The sequence below is a fragment of the Schistocerca serialis genome, chromosome 2, assembly GCF_023864345.2.
Source record: "Schistocerca serialis cubense isolate TAMUIC-IGC-003099 chromosome 2, iqSchSeri2.2, whole genome shotgun sequence".
Taxonomy (NCBI): domain Eukaryota; kingdom Metazoa; phylum Arthropoda; class Insecta; order Orthoptera; family Acrididae; genus Schistocerca; species Schistocerca serialis.
Genome location: NC_064639.1, coordinates 774,815,016 through 774,831,120, shown reverse-complemented (window position 1 = coordinate 774,831,120; position 16,105 = coordinate 774,815,016). Strand labels below are relative to the sequence as shown.

Genomic DNA, 16,105 nt, shown 5'->3' with positions numbered 1-16,105 from the left:
CAACCTAATCATAGCTGACACTTGGTTCAAAAATCATAAAAGAAGATTGTATACATGGGAGAAGCCTGGAGATACTGACAGGTTTCATATAGATTATATAATGGTCAGACAGAGATTTAGGAGCCAGGTTTTAAGTTGTAAGACATTTCCAGGGGCAGATGTGGACTCTGACCACAATCTGTTGGTTATGAACTGTAGATTAAAACTGAAGAAACTGCAAAAAGATGGGAGTGTAAGGAGATGGGACCTGGATAAACTGACTAAACCAGAGGTTGTACAGAGTTTCAGGGAGAGCATAAGGGAACAATTGACAGGAATGGGGGAAAGAAATACGGTAGAAGAAGAGTGGGTAGCTTTGAGGGATGAAGTGGTGAAGGTAGCAGAGGATCAAGTAGGTAAAAAGACGAGGGCTAGTAGAAATCCTTGGATAACAGAAGAAATATTGAATTTAGTTGATGAAAGGAGAAAATATAAAAATGCAGTAAATGAAGCAGGCAAAAAAGGAATACAAATGTCTCAAAAATGAGATCGACAGGAAGTGCAAAATGGCTAAGCAGGGATGGCTAGAGGACAAATGTAAGGATGTAGAGGCGTATCTCACTAGGGGTAAGATAGATACTGCCTACAGGAAAATTAAAGAGACCTTTGGAGAGAAGAGAACCACTTGTATGAATATCAAGAGCTCAGATGGCAACCCAGTTCTAAGCAAAGAAGGGAAGGCAGAAAGGTGGAAGGAGTATATAGAGGGTTTATACAAGGGCAATGTACTTGAGGACAATATTATGGAAATGGAAGAGGATGTAGACGATGACGAAATGGGAGATAAGATACTGCGTGAAGAGTTTGACAGAGGACTGAAAGACCTGAGTCGAAACAAGGCCCCGGGAGTAGACAACATTCCATTAGAACTACTGATGGCTTTGGGAGAGCCAGTCATGACAAAACTCTACCATCTGGTGAGCAATATGTATGAGACAGCCGAAATACCCTCAGACTTCAAGAAGAATATAATAATTCCAATCCCAAAGAAAGCAGGTGTTGACAGATGTGAAAATTACCGAACTATCAGTTTAATAAGTCACGGCTGCAAAATACTAACACAAATTCTTTACAGACACATGGAAAAACTAGTAGAAGCCGACCTCGGGGAAGATCAGTTAGGATTCCGTAGAAATATTGGAACTCATGAGGCAATACTGACCCTATGACTTATCTTAGAAGCTAGATTAAGGAAAGGCAAACCTACGTTCCTAGCATTTGTAGACTTAGAGAAAGCTTTTGACAATGTTGACTGGAATACTCTCTTTCAAATTCTGAAGGTGGCAGGGGTAAAATACAGGGAGCGAAAAGCTATTTACAATTTGTACGGAAACCAGATGGCAGCTATAAGAGTCGAGGGACATCAAAGGGAAGCAGTGGTTGGGAAGGGAGTGAGACAGGGTTGGAGCCTCTCCCCGATGTTGTTCAATCTGTATATTGAGCAAGCAGTAAAGGAAACAAAAGAAAAATTCGGAGTAGGTATTAAAATCCATGGAGAAGAAACAAAAACTTTGAGGTTCGCCGATGACATTGTAAAGGACTTGGAAGAGCAGTTGAACGGAATGGATAGTGTCTGGAAATGAGGGTATAAGATGATCATCAACAAAAGCAAAACAAGGATAATGGAATGTAGTCGAATTAAGTCGGGTGATGCTGAGGGAATTAGATTAGGAAATGAGACACTTAAATTAGTAAAGGAGTCTTGCTATTTGGGGAGCAAAATAACTGATGATCATCGAAGTAGAGAGGATATAAAATATAGACTGGCAATGGCAAGGAAAGCATTTCTGAGGAAGAGAAATTTGTGAACATCGAGTATAGATTTAAGTGTCAGGAAGTCGTTTCTGAACGTATCTGTATGGAGTGTAGCCATGTATGGAAGTGAAACATGGGCGATAAATAGTTTGGACAAAAAGAGAATAGAAGCTTTCGAAATGTGGTGCTACAGAAGAATGCTGAAGATTAGATGGGTAGATCACATAACTAATGAGGAAGTATTGAATAGGATTGGGGAGAAGATACGTTTGTGGCACAACTTGACCAGAAGAAGGGATCGGTTGGTAGGACATGTTCTGAGGCATCAAGTGATCACCAATTTAGTATTGGAGGCCAGCGTGGAGGGTAAAAATCGTAGAGGGAGACCAAGAGGTGAATACACTAAGCAGATTCAGAAGGATGTAGGTTACAGTAGGTATTGGGAGATGAAGAAGCTTGCACAGGATAGAGTAGCATGGAGAGTTGCATCAAACCAGTCTCAGGACTGAAGACCACAACAACAACAACTAGAACAACAATAAAATAAACTGTATCACCATTGAAGTATGGTATAACTCAGTTTCAAAGAGAGGAGTTATCACTGCCCAGCAATGTTCATGCAAGGTGACTGTTAGCAGACTAGTTCTCTTTGGCATTCATTCATTCATTCATTCATTCATTCTTTGTGTTCCGTAGATCCCCTGAAGAAGGAGAAACTTCAGGGATGTGGAATGAGACAGGATATACATTAACATAGGAGAGACATATCATTGAAATGTAATACGTATTCAGTATTAACAATAAACCATCACTATATTGCTCTATGCTGTACTTGCTTATATCATCTAAATGTAATGCAATAAATTAATAAGAAAGCTGCTTTGTTCTGAATTACTTGTGACTGTTGTTTATATGCCATTAATAGCTTAATATTTATTTGTTTATAATGTTATTTTTCAAAGAAAATATTTTTCAGAGCTATAAATACTTAGTTCCGTTTACAGCACATCAGTGCCTGTCATACTGCCTTATAATAAATGCTGCTACTTACTATGTAGCTAACAGAAATTTGAAATCTGTGAATTTCGATACTCAGATAAGACTCATGCTCAACTCAGTACTGAGGACTATGCCAGGGTGAAATGAGATCTGATTTATGGTCTGGCACTTGGTCGGGAGCAACTTCTGGTGCAAACTTCTGCTTGGTTGGGCGGCATCCTTTATAGACAAACAGCAAATGAGTATTTCCATGAAGATCAGCAGGCCTGCACATGATTTGCGTAAAACGAATCAGTGCCTCCAGTGGCGATGATAATTGTTGTGTCTTTTGTGTCTTCAGCAGCAAAGCTGGCACCACATATTACCAGGGCTGCTGCGGGAGATGAGGCTGACACAAAATATGATGTTCTTATGTTATGGTCATACTGTTTATCCTGCATCTCCCACGGTGGAGTCGGCAGCAGCCTAAAGAGGCATTCATTGTCTGTGTTGCATAACAGTGGATTGCTGGGGGAACAATACCCAGCCCTTCTGAAAAAGAAGAAACAGCAAAGCCAGTGTGGAGGCAAAGGGTGCCACCAGGAGGAAGAGACAGCCTGGGATTGGCGATCCAGCTTTGACAGGTATCAGTGGCTGGTGAGAGAAAATGCTTGAGCAACAGCAGCTGACTGAGACGCGACAATGTGAACGGTCTGATGATGCATCCAGTGTAACACCGAATGTGGCCAACAAGAAAGAGCTGCCATGACTGGGGACCTATGCAAGGTTATCATGAAGTAAGGCAACCCGGTCACCAGAAGGTGGTGACGGTGATGAAACCAGGTGCAGCCCTCGGTGTTTTGCATCAGTACTTCCATCAGTGCCCCACCATGTGCCGGAGCAAAAAAAAAACATGTAGTGGTATCGAAGACTTAACCCATGGCTATATGGTAGGAGATAACAATGCAGGTGTGGAAGAGGGAAGTGACACAGGAAAAGTGACCATGGCATTGAGAGGGCTGGCAGCAGGGAGTGCAGCGATGACGACCAGTGACCTGTTGGCACATGCTATGGCATTGGAGAAGTAGTCTTTTATTATATCTGGCCTGACTCCAGGGCAGTGACAGTGGTGGCTGTGGAGGAGGTTGTGATGGTAAGACTGGCTGCAGTGGAAATTGTGGCTGCAGGTGCTTGTTGGAACCTGCTAGTGACTTTAGGGATGAAAGAGGAGAAGTCAGCTCCCTGGGCACCTGACAAGGGGAGCTATGAAGGAACTGTTAGAGGCAGATGATGGAACAGTGGGTCTTCAATAGGACACAGATGCACTTCACTAGGAAGATGGTGGGCCACAATAATTACCATCGTGATACCTTCCTCACATTGCTGCATTTTAATGATCACTAAATCCTTAGAGCAGAAATCTATCATTGGCATGAAAGAAACATTTCTTACATAGATGCATGTTCTGGAGTTTCTTGGATTTATAGCATAGATCAGCTTACCTCCAGTGCCACCGAGGCCTGATACACCCCGTTTATTAAATAGGGTTCTGGTATCAGGGCCACGTCTGCTTCCTGCCTCCACAGGCAGTGACTCAGGGCAGCAGAGGCTCCTTTACCGTTCTGCAGATTAATCTGCAGCACCTCCAGTCTCTATCTTGCTGCCATCTTTGGGGTCTCTGAAAACCCCGACGGTGACCTGCAAGAACTCTAAAACCTGTTTCGGGTCCTGCTCCCACATCGCCTTCAGGGACTTCTCTCCGACCTCCACTACCAGTATTGGTCCTTACAGTGCAACCTCCTGGTTGATCACTCTCCAATCTTGTGTCAAAACTTTTGGGTTCTGGGCCCCTATTTTCCAGAACTGTGTCTTAGAAGCTCCGCTGCCATCTTAACCAGCAGCTTCGCATTTTTCCACGGGGATATCGTGGGCACCTTGTCCTTAAGCCATTCGACCATGTGCACCCACTCACAGACAAAAATGAGGGCACCACAATCTAGATAGACCCTGAAACTTCCTGGCAGATTAAAACTGTGTGCCTGACCGAGACTCGAACTCGTGACCTTTGCCTTTCGCGGGCAAGTGCTCTATCATCTGAGCTAGCTTCTGTAAAGTTTGGAAAGTAGGAGACGAGATACTGGCAGAATTAAAGCTGTGAGGACCAGGCGTGAGTCGTGCTTTAGTAGCTCAGATGGTAGAGCACTTGCCCGCAAAAGGTGAAGGTCCCGAGTTCGAGTCTCGTTCGGGCACACAGTTTTAATCTGCCAGGAAGTTTCGTATCAGCGCACGCTCCGCTGCAGAGTGAATATCTCATTCTAGATAGACCTTCCTGAAGTTGGGTCCTGGGCCAGCATCCCCCCCCCCCCCCATCTTTTCAAAGATGCCTTGATGTACATTACCTTTCCACTTACAGGCAATGATTTATACAGAGTGGACAAGATATTGCATAAAATGTCACTGCAGTCAGCATCTACTCTTACATATATTGCCCCACCATCACCATCACAGTAACAGCAGTAGCAGCAATGGCAACAACAACAACCAAAAATAGCCGTGGGAGAAATGGTGATACTTTCAAATCATTGGCCACTACATCTACATTTACATTTACAGCTACACAGATACTCCGCAAGCCACCATGCGGCCTGTGGCGGAAGGTACTCTGCACCACTACTAGTCATTTCCTTTCCTGCTCCACTCACAAATAGAGCGAGGGAAAAACTACTATCTACATGCCTCCATATGAGCCCTAATTTCTCATATCTTAACTTCGTGGTCCTTACTCATATTGTATGTTGGTGGCAGTAGAATTGTTCTGCAGTCAGCTTCGAATGACAGTTCTCTTAATGTTCAATAGTGTTCCTTGAAAAGAATGTTTCCTTCCCTCCATCAATTCCCATTCGAATTCCTGAAGCATATTGTTCAAACCTACGGCAAGAAATCTAGCAGCTTGCCTTTGAATTACTTTGATCTGACCTGGTGTAATTCCCAAACGCACAAGCAATACTCAAGAATGGGCTGCACTAGTGTCTTAAATGCGGTCTACTTTAGAGATCTGTACCAATTTCTCCTGCTGTGAGGTGATGGCCACCAGTGGATAACCTTCCTGGATAACTGCTATCCTAAAAACCGAGACTGCAGTACTGTAGGTCTGTTTCCATATTTCTTGCCTTGGTTTTTTCTGGACTTGCTTATCCAGGGAGTTGTGAATCTCTGATTTCTCCCTTATCCGCTTGCTACTTGTCTTTGACGTAGTGGGGGTCTGCGTATCCCCTTCAACCTGATTGAGTTTCTTCCTGGGGGTCTTAGGTTCAAGTCCCTTGAATTCCCCCGACTTGTCTTTAGGAAGCCATTCTTTCCCTTCCTTTTCCCTCTGTTCTATGAGTAGTTTCCTCCTCTGGGCCCCAGACAAGCCTTTGACCTTAATCTGGTCTAGCTTCTCGGTTACAGTTCCCACTTCTGGCTCAGGTCTAGACTCTGATTCAGTAGCGGGAACGCCTTCCATCGGTACTGACCCCAATGTTTGGATATCTGAGGTCTCAGTTTGCCCCTCAGTTTGTTTTTCTATGTTTTATTTAATCACGTCCATATTGGTCCCACAAGATTTGGGATCTACAAAGTCTACACTACGAGTACCCCGTGCGTTGTAAGGCTACTTACTCAGGAAGGTCACCCGGTATCCCTGAGGCTCTGTTTGCGACACATCTTCCCATGTGCCACGCACCCTTCGGCACGTATCGCATCACACCTTGGGTTGGGTTCGGGAGTTGGGTAGGACTAGGAGTGGATAGGGAAGATGGGATGTTGTCGGACACTCTTAGTCTGATCCATTGGCTGAGACCTTTGCGGCAGTAGGTCCTTTACCTTTGCAATAGCCTCAGCTTCACGCGGATACACAAGCCTCTCCATTCGCATGGACAGTGCTTTATCAAGGTGGTGTCCCCCGGAGAGGCTCTGTTGCATAATCTGAAGGTTTTTGATTGCATATTACTGGGTGCAGCGTTTACAGCTGGTGTGAAGCAGCAGCCTGTTAACGAAAGTATGAGCATATGTGATAGGTTCCTTGATACGTGAGTGACTTGAAGACTTCATGAGTTGTAGAACCTTGAACGCTATCCTCTACTGTGAATGTTCATCAGGACAAGGATATCATCAAGAGTGCCCAAGGGGAATCTGATAGGACCGCTGTTGTGCCCTATACACATGAATGATTTGGCAGACAGGGCAAGCAGCAAACTGTGGTTGTTTGTCGATGATGTAAGGTGTCAAAGTTGAGTGACTGTAGGAGAATACAAGATGACAGAATACAAGATGACTAGAGAAAATTTGTAGTTGGTGTGATGAGTTGCAGCTAGTTATAAAGGTAGAAAAATGTAAGTTAATGTGGATGAGCAGGAAAAACAAATCAATAATGTTTGTATACAGCATTAGTAGTGTCCTGCTTAGTACAATCACATAATTCAGATGTCGGGGCTAACGTTGCAAAGCAGTATGAAGTGGAACGAGCATGTGAGGATTGTGGTAGGTAAGGCAAATGGTCAACTTCAGTTTATTGGGAGTATTTCAGGAAAGTTAGATTCATCTGTAAAGTAGAGCACATATAAGACAGTAGTGCAGCCCATTCTTGAGTATTGCTTGTGTGTTTAGGAATTACACTAGGTCAGATGAAAGGAAGAAATCAAAGTAATTCAGAGGCAAGCTGCTAGATTTGTTGCCGTAGGTTTGAACAATATGCTTCAGGAATTCGAATGGGAATTGATGGGAGGAAAGAAACGTTCTTTTCGAGGAACACTATTGGAAAAATTAAGAGAACTGTCATTTGAAGCAGACTGCAGAACAATTCTACTGCCACCAACATACATTATGAGTAAGGACAACGAAGTTAAGATATGAGAAATTAGGGCTCATATGGAGGCATGTAGATAGTAGTTTTTCCCTCGCTCTGTTTGTGAGTGGAGCAGGAAAGGAAATGACTAGTAGTGGTGTAGAGTACCTTCCGCTACAGGCCGCATGGTGGCTTGCGGAGTATCTGTGTAGCTGTAGATGTAAATGTATATGTAGTGGGCAATGATTCGAGAGTGTCACCATTTCTCCCACGGCTATTTTTGGTTGTTGTTGTTGTTGCCGTTGCTGCTGCTGTTACTGTGGTGGTGATGGTGGGGCAATATATGTAAGAGTAGATGCTGACTGCAGTGACATTTTATCCAATATCTTGTCGATTCTGTATAAATCATTGCTTGTAAGTGGAAAGGTAATGTACATCAAGGCTTTTACATTATTTATTTTTATTTGCCTTATCAAAGGTTTCAAAATTTTGTAGTGTTACAGCATTTTTATAATATTTTGGGTGCATTCATCAGTGTCAAGTTTATCACATTCTACAGAATTTCTTTTGGTAGCTTAATCGTGATTGTGAAATGTTTTGTGTTGTTATTACTGAAACATTCCCTTTATGGATAAGAATATGGTAACTCAAATATTATGCTATGCATACTTGTGTGCACTCAACAGTCACAATAATTTTGAGACTATCACTGTCTACCTATTTTTAGTGAACTTTTGTGGCATTGACATCACAACTTAAAACTAGTATCTTCACAGACACATCAACAGTTCATTTAAAATGTTTGTACTTGTCTGACTATGTTAGAGTAAAACTGTGACATTAACCAATCACCAATACCTAAATAGTCTTTTTCCTCATATTCCCTCACTCCCTCCCTCCCTCCCTCCCTCCCTCCCTCCCTCACTCACTCACTCACTCAATTACTCACTCAATGCACTCCTTCCTTCATTCCTTCGCTCCTTCCCTCCTTCCTTCCTTCCTTCCTTCCCCAGCAATGGCACATAGATGCAGATGTTGGGAGCAGTATTTGGATGTTCGATGTTTTATCTACCAACAAGGGGACAGGGCAAATTTTATGCTATGATGTCATTAAAAATACTATATAGCTGTTTAAACTACTATTAAAAAGTCTGAAAAGCAATAAAATCCTCTTGGCTTTGAAGCTGCTCCAATTGAGGTACAAAACTACTATTATCGACTCTGATGATATCATGGGAATTAAATCTGATATTTTTGATTGATGCCTTTCAACAAAAGTTTTTTATTGCTTTTTCTCAATTTCAGTCTTCCTCTGTGTGACCTAGAACATATGCTAACAGCACAGAAACGGAAGTATATTGATAGATTAGAACTTACTTCAGTGATGAAACTGTGGACAGAGAAGATTGAACAGGATGCAAAATCAGAGTTACAGTGAGTAAATTATAAGAATTTCATTTCTTTTTGATTCTCATATTTTTTTGTGGCTTAGTCTTTGAGATGAAATCTTTGATGTGGGGTTTGAAATTAGAATTTGATTATACACTGGCAAAATGTGCTGTTATTTCAAGATGGTATTGTACAAGTGCTAAAATCCTATTCTGTAGATCAATTTTTATACAGGGTGTTTCAAGAAGAACGGTAAATATTTTAGGTGGTGGTAGTGTAGTCAAATCGCAATAAAAATGCCATATAACATGTGTCCAATTTTTATTGCGTATAGAGATACAGCTGAGTTCAATGAATTTTCGTTTCATGTGTTTGTACATTGGTTGCTATGGGCATATTTATCAAATGTCAGCAGTAGAGTGTTGAAGTTCACATTGTGAAGTTGTGCTTTAATTTACTTTGAAGTTTTTGTTGTGATTTGTTGGACAAGTCAACTGTACTTAGCATGTAAACATGCTGCACACATTTACACATGAGAGTGCCAATGTGGTATTTGTGTGTGGATTTTTTAATGGAAATACTGCTGCTGCTGCTGCTGCTTATAGAGAAATGGCATATGATTTCCTAACCACAGACTACCAGATTCAAAAGTGTTTACTTATATGTTCAATACACTGTGTGACACTGGTACAGTGCCCAGCAGTCATATTGCATCAGAAAATGTAAATAGACAGACTGTGGATGAAGTAGAAGACATTATTCAGTCAATAGAACGTAGTCCTTCAACAAGCACATGTATAATTTCTGCACGTATCAGTGTTCCACATACAAGAGTATGGCTGACATTACATATGCACGGGTTCAATTCATATCATTTACAGTTCATTCTACACCTTTGAGCAGGAGGTGAAGGTAGACAATTGGAATTTTGTCACTGTATACTTGAAAATCACCATGTAATCCCATTTTTACTGTTCGCTGAAGAAACAACTTTCACTCGTGACAGCATCAATAACACTCGCAATTCACATCGGTGATCTGAAGAAAACCCACATGCCACTGTGGAGACACATTTTCAAGACTGCTTCCTTGTAAATGTTTTGTGTGGTTTGATAGACTATCAGTTGATTGGGCGTGTTGTGTTACTGCATTGTCTTACAGGACCCTGTTATCTACACTTGCTTGAAAATGAGCTACCAGCATTATTGGAAGAGATTCTTTTGGCTACAAGAATGCATATTTTCATCCAGCAGATGGGGCTCCTGCACATGTAGTCATGGGGTGACCCATCATCTAAAAATAACTTTCCCAGAAGATGGATTGGTAGATATGGGCACATTTCTTGGCCACTGAGGTCCCCAGGCATTACCCCTTTGGATTTTTGCCTGTGGAGAAGGTTGAAAGGTAAAGTCTACAAGGAGAAAGTAACCACAAGAGCCGATTTGATCATTCCGATTATGGGTAGTGCAGCCCTCGTAAAAGAATGCTGAAAAGCGCATTGAAGTTGGCGGTAGAATTTTTAAAAATCAACGGAGAACCTCCTCATGTGGCTCTGCTTTAATTTGTTTGGGTTCCTTACTAACAGTTGTATCTCTGTACTCAAAAAATTGGGCTCATGTTATATGACTTTTGTTATTGCAATTAGTCTCTACTACTGCCTCCTAAAATATCTACACCCGGTGTACAAAAACATTTCGATATAAGTGGGAACTGCAAGATTGTGATGACAACAAAGATCTGTAGACTAATGAGACCTCCACAGAATAGGGATCTCTGGACAGAGTTTCTATTGTAATTAACACCTTAAAACATAATTGAAAACATCAGACCTACATGTAACTATGGAACTTGCAGCATTGCAGTCGTGTGAGTGATTTTTGTGTGTGTGTGTGTGTGTGTGTGTGTGTGTGTGTGTGTGTGTGTGTGGTGTTGTTGTTGTTGAAGGCCTTGGCCGAAAGAAGCTTTAACTGTGAGAGTCTCTTTGTTGTGCCTATCTGCGACTCAACATCTCTGCTACATGGTGAGTAGCAACTTTCCTTCCCATAATATTGTTACATTCCATCCCAGATTTTCCATTATGGAACTTCCATTATATATAAAAAATGACATTTTTCTGTTATTGACTTTATTGTTTATTACTCACAACACGTTTACAATTTTAGTAGTTGGGTCATTGTTAAGTGCTTAAAACAGTGCCCTAGCATAAATTACAAATGAATAAAACTATGCGGCCATTCTATATACATCACTATATTTGAGGCTGTTGTCAAGATGTCTTGGAAGGGACCATAATTTGACCTTTAAATAAAAATCATGTTAAAGAGAAGTATCTGTGTGTTATTACCACATCACAACGTAGAATATTTTATATTGTGACATGATGGTAATAACACACACAGACACCAGATTAATAGGAGTTTTATTTAAAAGTCATATTATAATGACACTCAGGTTTTCTTGACAACGATCTTGAATATCTCGATTTTTATAAAATGGCCTGACGTTTTTATTTATTTGTAATTTGTGTTAATGATTTAGAATTCATTGCTTTTATTCCTGTCTATTTTTTAAAAAAACCACTGTCCTGTCTTCCTAATATAGTCATCTTCATATATAATTACTATTATATTCCCATTTTCTGCTGTAATGACCACTGCCTTCTCGATCTCTTACTTTGAATTGAGATTTTTTAAATACCACTCACATAATTTACAACTTTACAAGAACTACACTGAGTACATAAAGGTTTTTGGACTTTAGCAGATGTGTCTCCAGTTTTAAGTATTCTCGTCTTTGCTGCTTCCATGCAATTTTAGTCTCAGCTATGACTCACTTAATATTTTTCTTGTCAGTATTTGAAGTGATGTGCTGTAAACCTTTATTCACCAGCATATTTTCATCATTATTCAGTTCGATATTTGTTCCATTTGCTACCCTGTCATTAAATGACTTCCAATGCAATCTTTACTTTTTACAATAGTTGCATTCTGATGGTTCATCAGTTTATCTAACATTTTGTTATGCCTTTTCTTCGATTTTTATCAACATTACTCCTGGCCTTATCAAAAATCTTTTGTTACATGAACTGATATTGAGTACTAGAAAGTATGATACTCAATTCCAAGTGTAAATTGAAGCTCTTGTATGTATGAAATTGTCATGTTAATACACTCCACATAACTGGTCCTTAATACAGTTAATCTCACTTTTGATTTTGCTTGACAGTGTAAAGGTTGAATGCTGTTTAATTTTCACTTTTGTGTAGTTTGGTATGACACCTACTGCAAGACACTGCTTAATAATCTAAAAATTTGTGGCACTTACTTTCTGCTTCAATGAACAGAGTCTCTTGACTCTAACATGAGCCAGACATTGCACTAATTTCACAAGCTACGACATAGTTGTAAATAAAAACATTGATTCAGGAAAAGTAAAATATTTTTTCTGCAATAAAATTCATCTGTTGTCCTATTATAGTCATACTATCCCTGCTGTATTCACTGTTTTAGATACTTGACTAGGCCTAAGTTCTAAAAATACAATCATGTTGTGAATAATAACCAGTTCAGTCAATTATAGAAGGATGATGTGATTCAAAAAATTCATTTTAGTGTGAACTCCTTTCGCCAGAAGTTATTCAGTATACATGGTCTCTATAAAAGAATGTCCCAGTTATAAATTTTAATAGTATCAATTGTAATTGTTGTTGAGAGTTGGTACAAGGTCAAAATTAAGAAGTAACTCAAATAGTTTGCCAAGTGCATGTGTGAGTACTGCACTGTTGTTTTCCCACTTGGAGTACCACATATATGAAATAGCAACTTCTGAGTGTAAAGTGTTTAGTGTTCTGCCGTTTGTTAAGAGTGAATCTCTAATTTCAGTTCAGTGTGTATTTCGATCAAAGTTTGTGATCCTCCATGTGACAAAAACACCCGCTGATGGTATAGTCAGTTCGAAATGATCCTACGTTGTAGGTCATAACGTTGCAAGTGAAGTGTTGCTACCTAATGATTTGCCAGAGTTGAGACACAGAACTGAATGGGGTATTGCTTCCATTACTCCTGACTTGTTAACCAAAATGTGGGAAGAATTTGATTTTAGGTTGGGTGTGTGCCATATAGCTAAAGGTGCACATATTTTACATCCATAAGAAAAACTGTGTTCAACTTCAATTTGATATGTGATTTGTTATAAATACTCTAAATGAAACTTCCGTAAAGTACTATTGAAACTGGGACATTCTTTGATGGACAACCCATTAAAAAAAAAAAAAAAAAAAAAAGTGATTGTCACCCTACAAGATTGTCATTGTTTCACCAATCCCCAAATGTTTCACATCTTCCTGCCTAACCTAGATCTTCATCTACAGTCACAGTCTGGACCCCCACAAACCAACCAACCCAATCTTCATCTACACTAAAGTTTAGTCTGGCAACACAATGCCCACCTTTTTCAAAGGTGCAGATGGTGACATCACTGGTCAGAGCAATCTAAGGCACCACCTACAAGAGCTAAACGATGTAAACTAAACATACCAATGACATCTACGACTGAAACATATGATTAAAAACATCAAAGATGGCATCTACCCAAAATATGATCTAACTCCTCAAAGAACAATCTATAGGCTCACATTGATCACTAGACCAACAATTTATTTTAATGAGATGAGTACCTATTGACAAGCATGAAGCAGCGAAAGAAAGAAATTTTATAAACTAAAAATCCAGATGACATAAAAATAGTTGTCAGTGACGTTCAAATACAATGATATTGGCACATTGCTGGCTCCTCAATCAAATGATGGAGCATTATTCTCTATGATCCTTGTCCTTTATAAGCTTGTAAGCTCAGTGTCAGTGGGATGTTAATAACTCTTCCTTTTTATTTCGTTTTACACTATCTGATCTACTCCCAGTGATTATCTGCATCTCTCCTTCATAAAGATTGTGGCAAACTTGGTTCAGAAGCATTTGGAGCAAGGCAGTGTGTTAGGAGTGTAGTTGTGAAACAGGCTTCATTACTGTAACCATAAGTGCAACAGTTTTCGAGAATCTAAAAAAAATGTATGTCATGATAGCTTGGAAATTTTTCTTGAGTTACTATGTAATAATTGAAGAATGTACTGCTTGAGAGACCAGTATTATAATTGTCAAAATATTACACTGACAGAAATTCCAAGATGGAAAGAAGAAGCAAAAAGGAAGGAACCTGTAACTGACATATGTATGATGTAACAATACAGAGAGATTACTAGTTTTCTAGCTGTCATCTAGTTTCAAGTACACACATTCCACTCCATGGTGAGAGGTTGCAATTATGATCCATGGAACATACAAATAACATAACATGTCTAAATTGTGCACCGACACACGCACACACACACACACACACACACACACACACACACACACACAGTGTGGAGACCTTTCGTCGCTGTCTGACATAACCTTTTCAGAGGAACATTTATCATCATTCGTATGAAAACCATAACACTGTAGGATAGTTCGATGCATCTAGGGGCTACAAAATTAATACTGTATCCATGCTGATACATATTTCTGTGTGCCTTACATCAGTCATCTACAGGTAAGTGGTTGCCTTTGCCCGTTTTTACTATTACTTTTTTTGCTAATGCTGAATGATTCAATCAGCAATGGCAAGTTGTCATTCAATCACCACCTTTTTTTAAACTTTATTGTAGTGTGTACAGTGAAGAAAGAGTCACGATAGTTAAAATGGGCTTGGCACAGCTGCTCTGCGAATTTACCTCTACCTGTCACGTATTACAGTTTTGTATATGTATATGTGGTGATACGTTTTCTGTTATCGCAACTCTGTAGAGTACCATCAGCAGTGTTTTGCACATAGCAATTGAAAGATTGCAACACCACTCCTAGTTGCAAGGGCTCTTCTTTTCCCACACAATGTGTTATTAGCTTTTACATTTTTTCTCTGTTCTTGTAATACTGTAGTTTGAGCATAGTATCTTAAAGTTGCCGTTTTGTCCTGCTCCAATTCATCATACACAATTTTATTTTAATAACTGTGTAGTTCATTAGATTATTCTATTGTTCCTGATCTATATTAACGACGTAGGAGACAATCTCAATAGCCGTCTTAGATTGTTTGCAGATGATGCTGTCATTTACCGTCTTGTAAAGTCATCAGATGACCAAAATGAATTGCAAAATGATTTAGGTAAGATATATGTATGGTGTGAAAAGTGGCAATTGACCCGGAATAAAGAAAACTGTGAAGCTAATTCACATGACTACTAAAAGAAATCTGCTAAATTTTGGTTACGCAATAAGTCACACAAATCTGAAATCTGTAAATTCAACTAAATACTTAGGGATTACAATTACAAATACCGTAAATTGGAACAATCACATAGATAATGTTGTGGGTAGAGCCAACCAAAGACTGTGATCCATTGGCAGAACACTTAGAAGGTGCAACAGGTGTACTAAAGAGACTGTTTACACCACACTTGTCCGCCCTATTTTGGAGTATTGCTGTGCGGTGTGGGATCCGCATAAGATGGGACTGACAGATGACATTGGAAATGTACAAAGAAGGGCAGCTCATTTTGTATTATTGCGAAGTAGGGGAGATAGTGCCACAAACATGATACGTGAATTGGAGTGGCAGTCATTAAAACAATGGTGTTTTTCGTTGTGACAGGAGCTTCTCATGAAAATTCAATCACCAGTTTCCTCCTCCGATTGTGAAAACATTCTATTGGCACCCACCTACATAGGGAGAAATGATCATCATGATAAAATAAGAGAAATCAGGGCTCGCACACAAAAATTTGAGTGCTTGTTTTTCCCACGCGCCATTAAGAGTGGAACGGTAGAGAGACGGCTTGAAGGTGGTTCATGGAACCCTCTGCCAGGCACTTTATTGTGAATAGCAGAGTAATCACGTAGCTGTAGAGTCAGTGATACTGGAGACTTACGTCCTTCAATTTATTTATCCTGATTGGTTAGCATGAGGAGCAGCCTAGCAGTTGGACATGAGACATAACATGTTGGAACTACTCCATATGCTATCAGGACAATTAATTTTTTTCTTATCTTCATTCTATTATGACACAGTAACTTACGCAATTTA

The 16,105-nt window shown here is 39.9% G+C and overlaps 1 protein-coding gene across 1 annotated transcript in view; it reads left to right on the top strand.

Annotated features, from left to right (window-relative positions):
• Positions 1–16,105, top strand: part of LOC126456398 (uncharacterized) — a 258,254-nt gene that overhangs the window by 9,765 nt on the left and 232,384 nt on the right. The window contains exon 3 of the mRNA XM_050092151.1: positions 8,903–9,031. Within this exon, the coding sequence (XP_049948108.1) occupies positions 8,903–9,031 (129 nt within the window). The remainder of the gene's footprint in view (positions 1–8,902; positions 9,032–16,105) is intronic.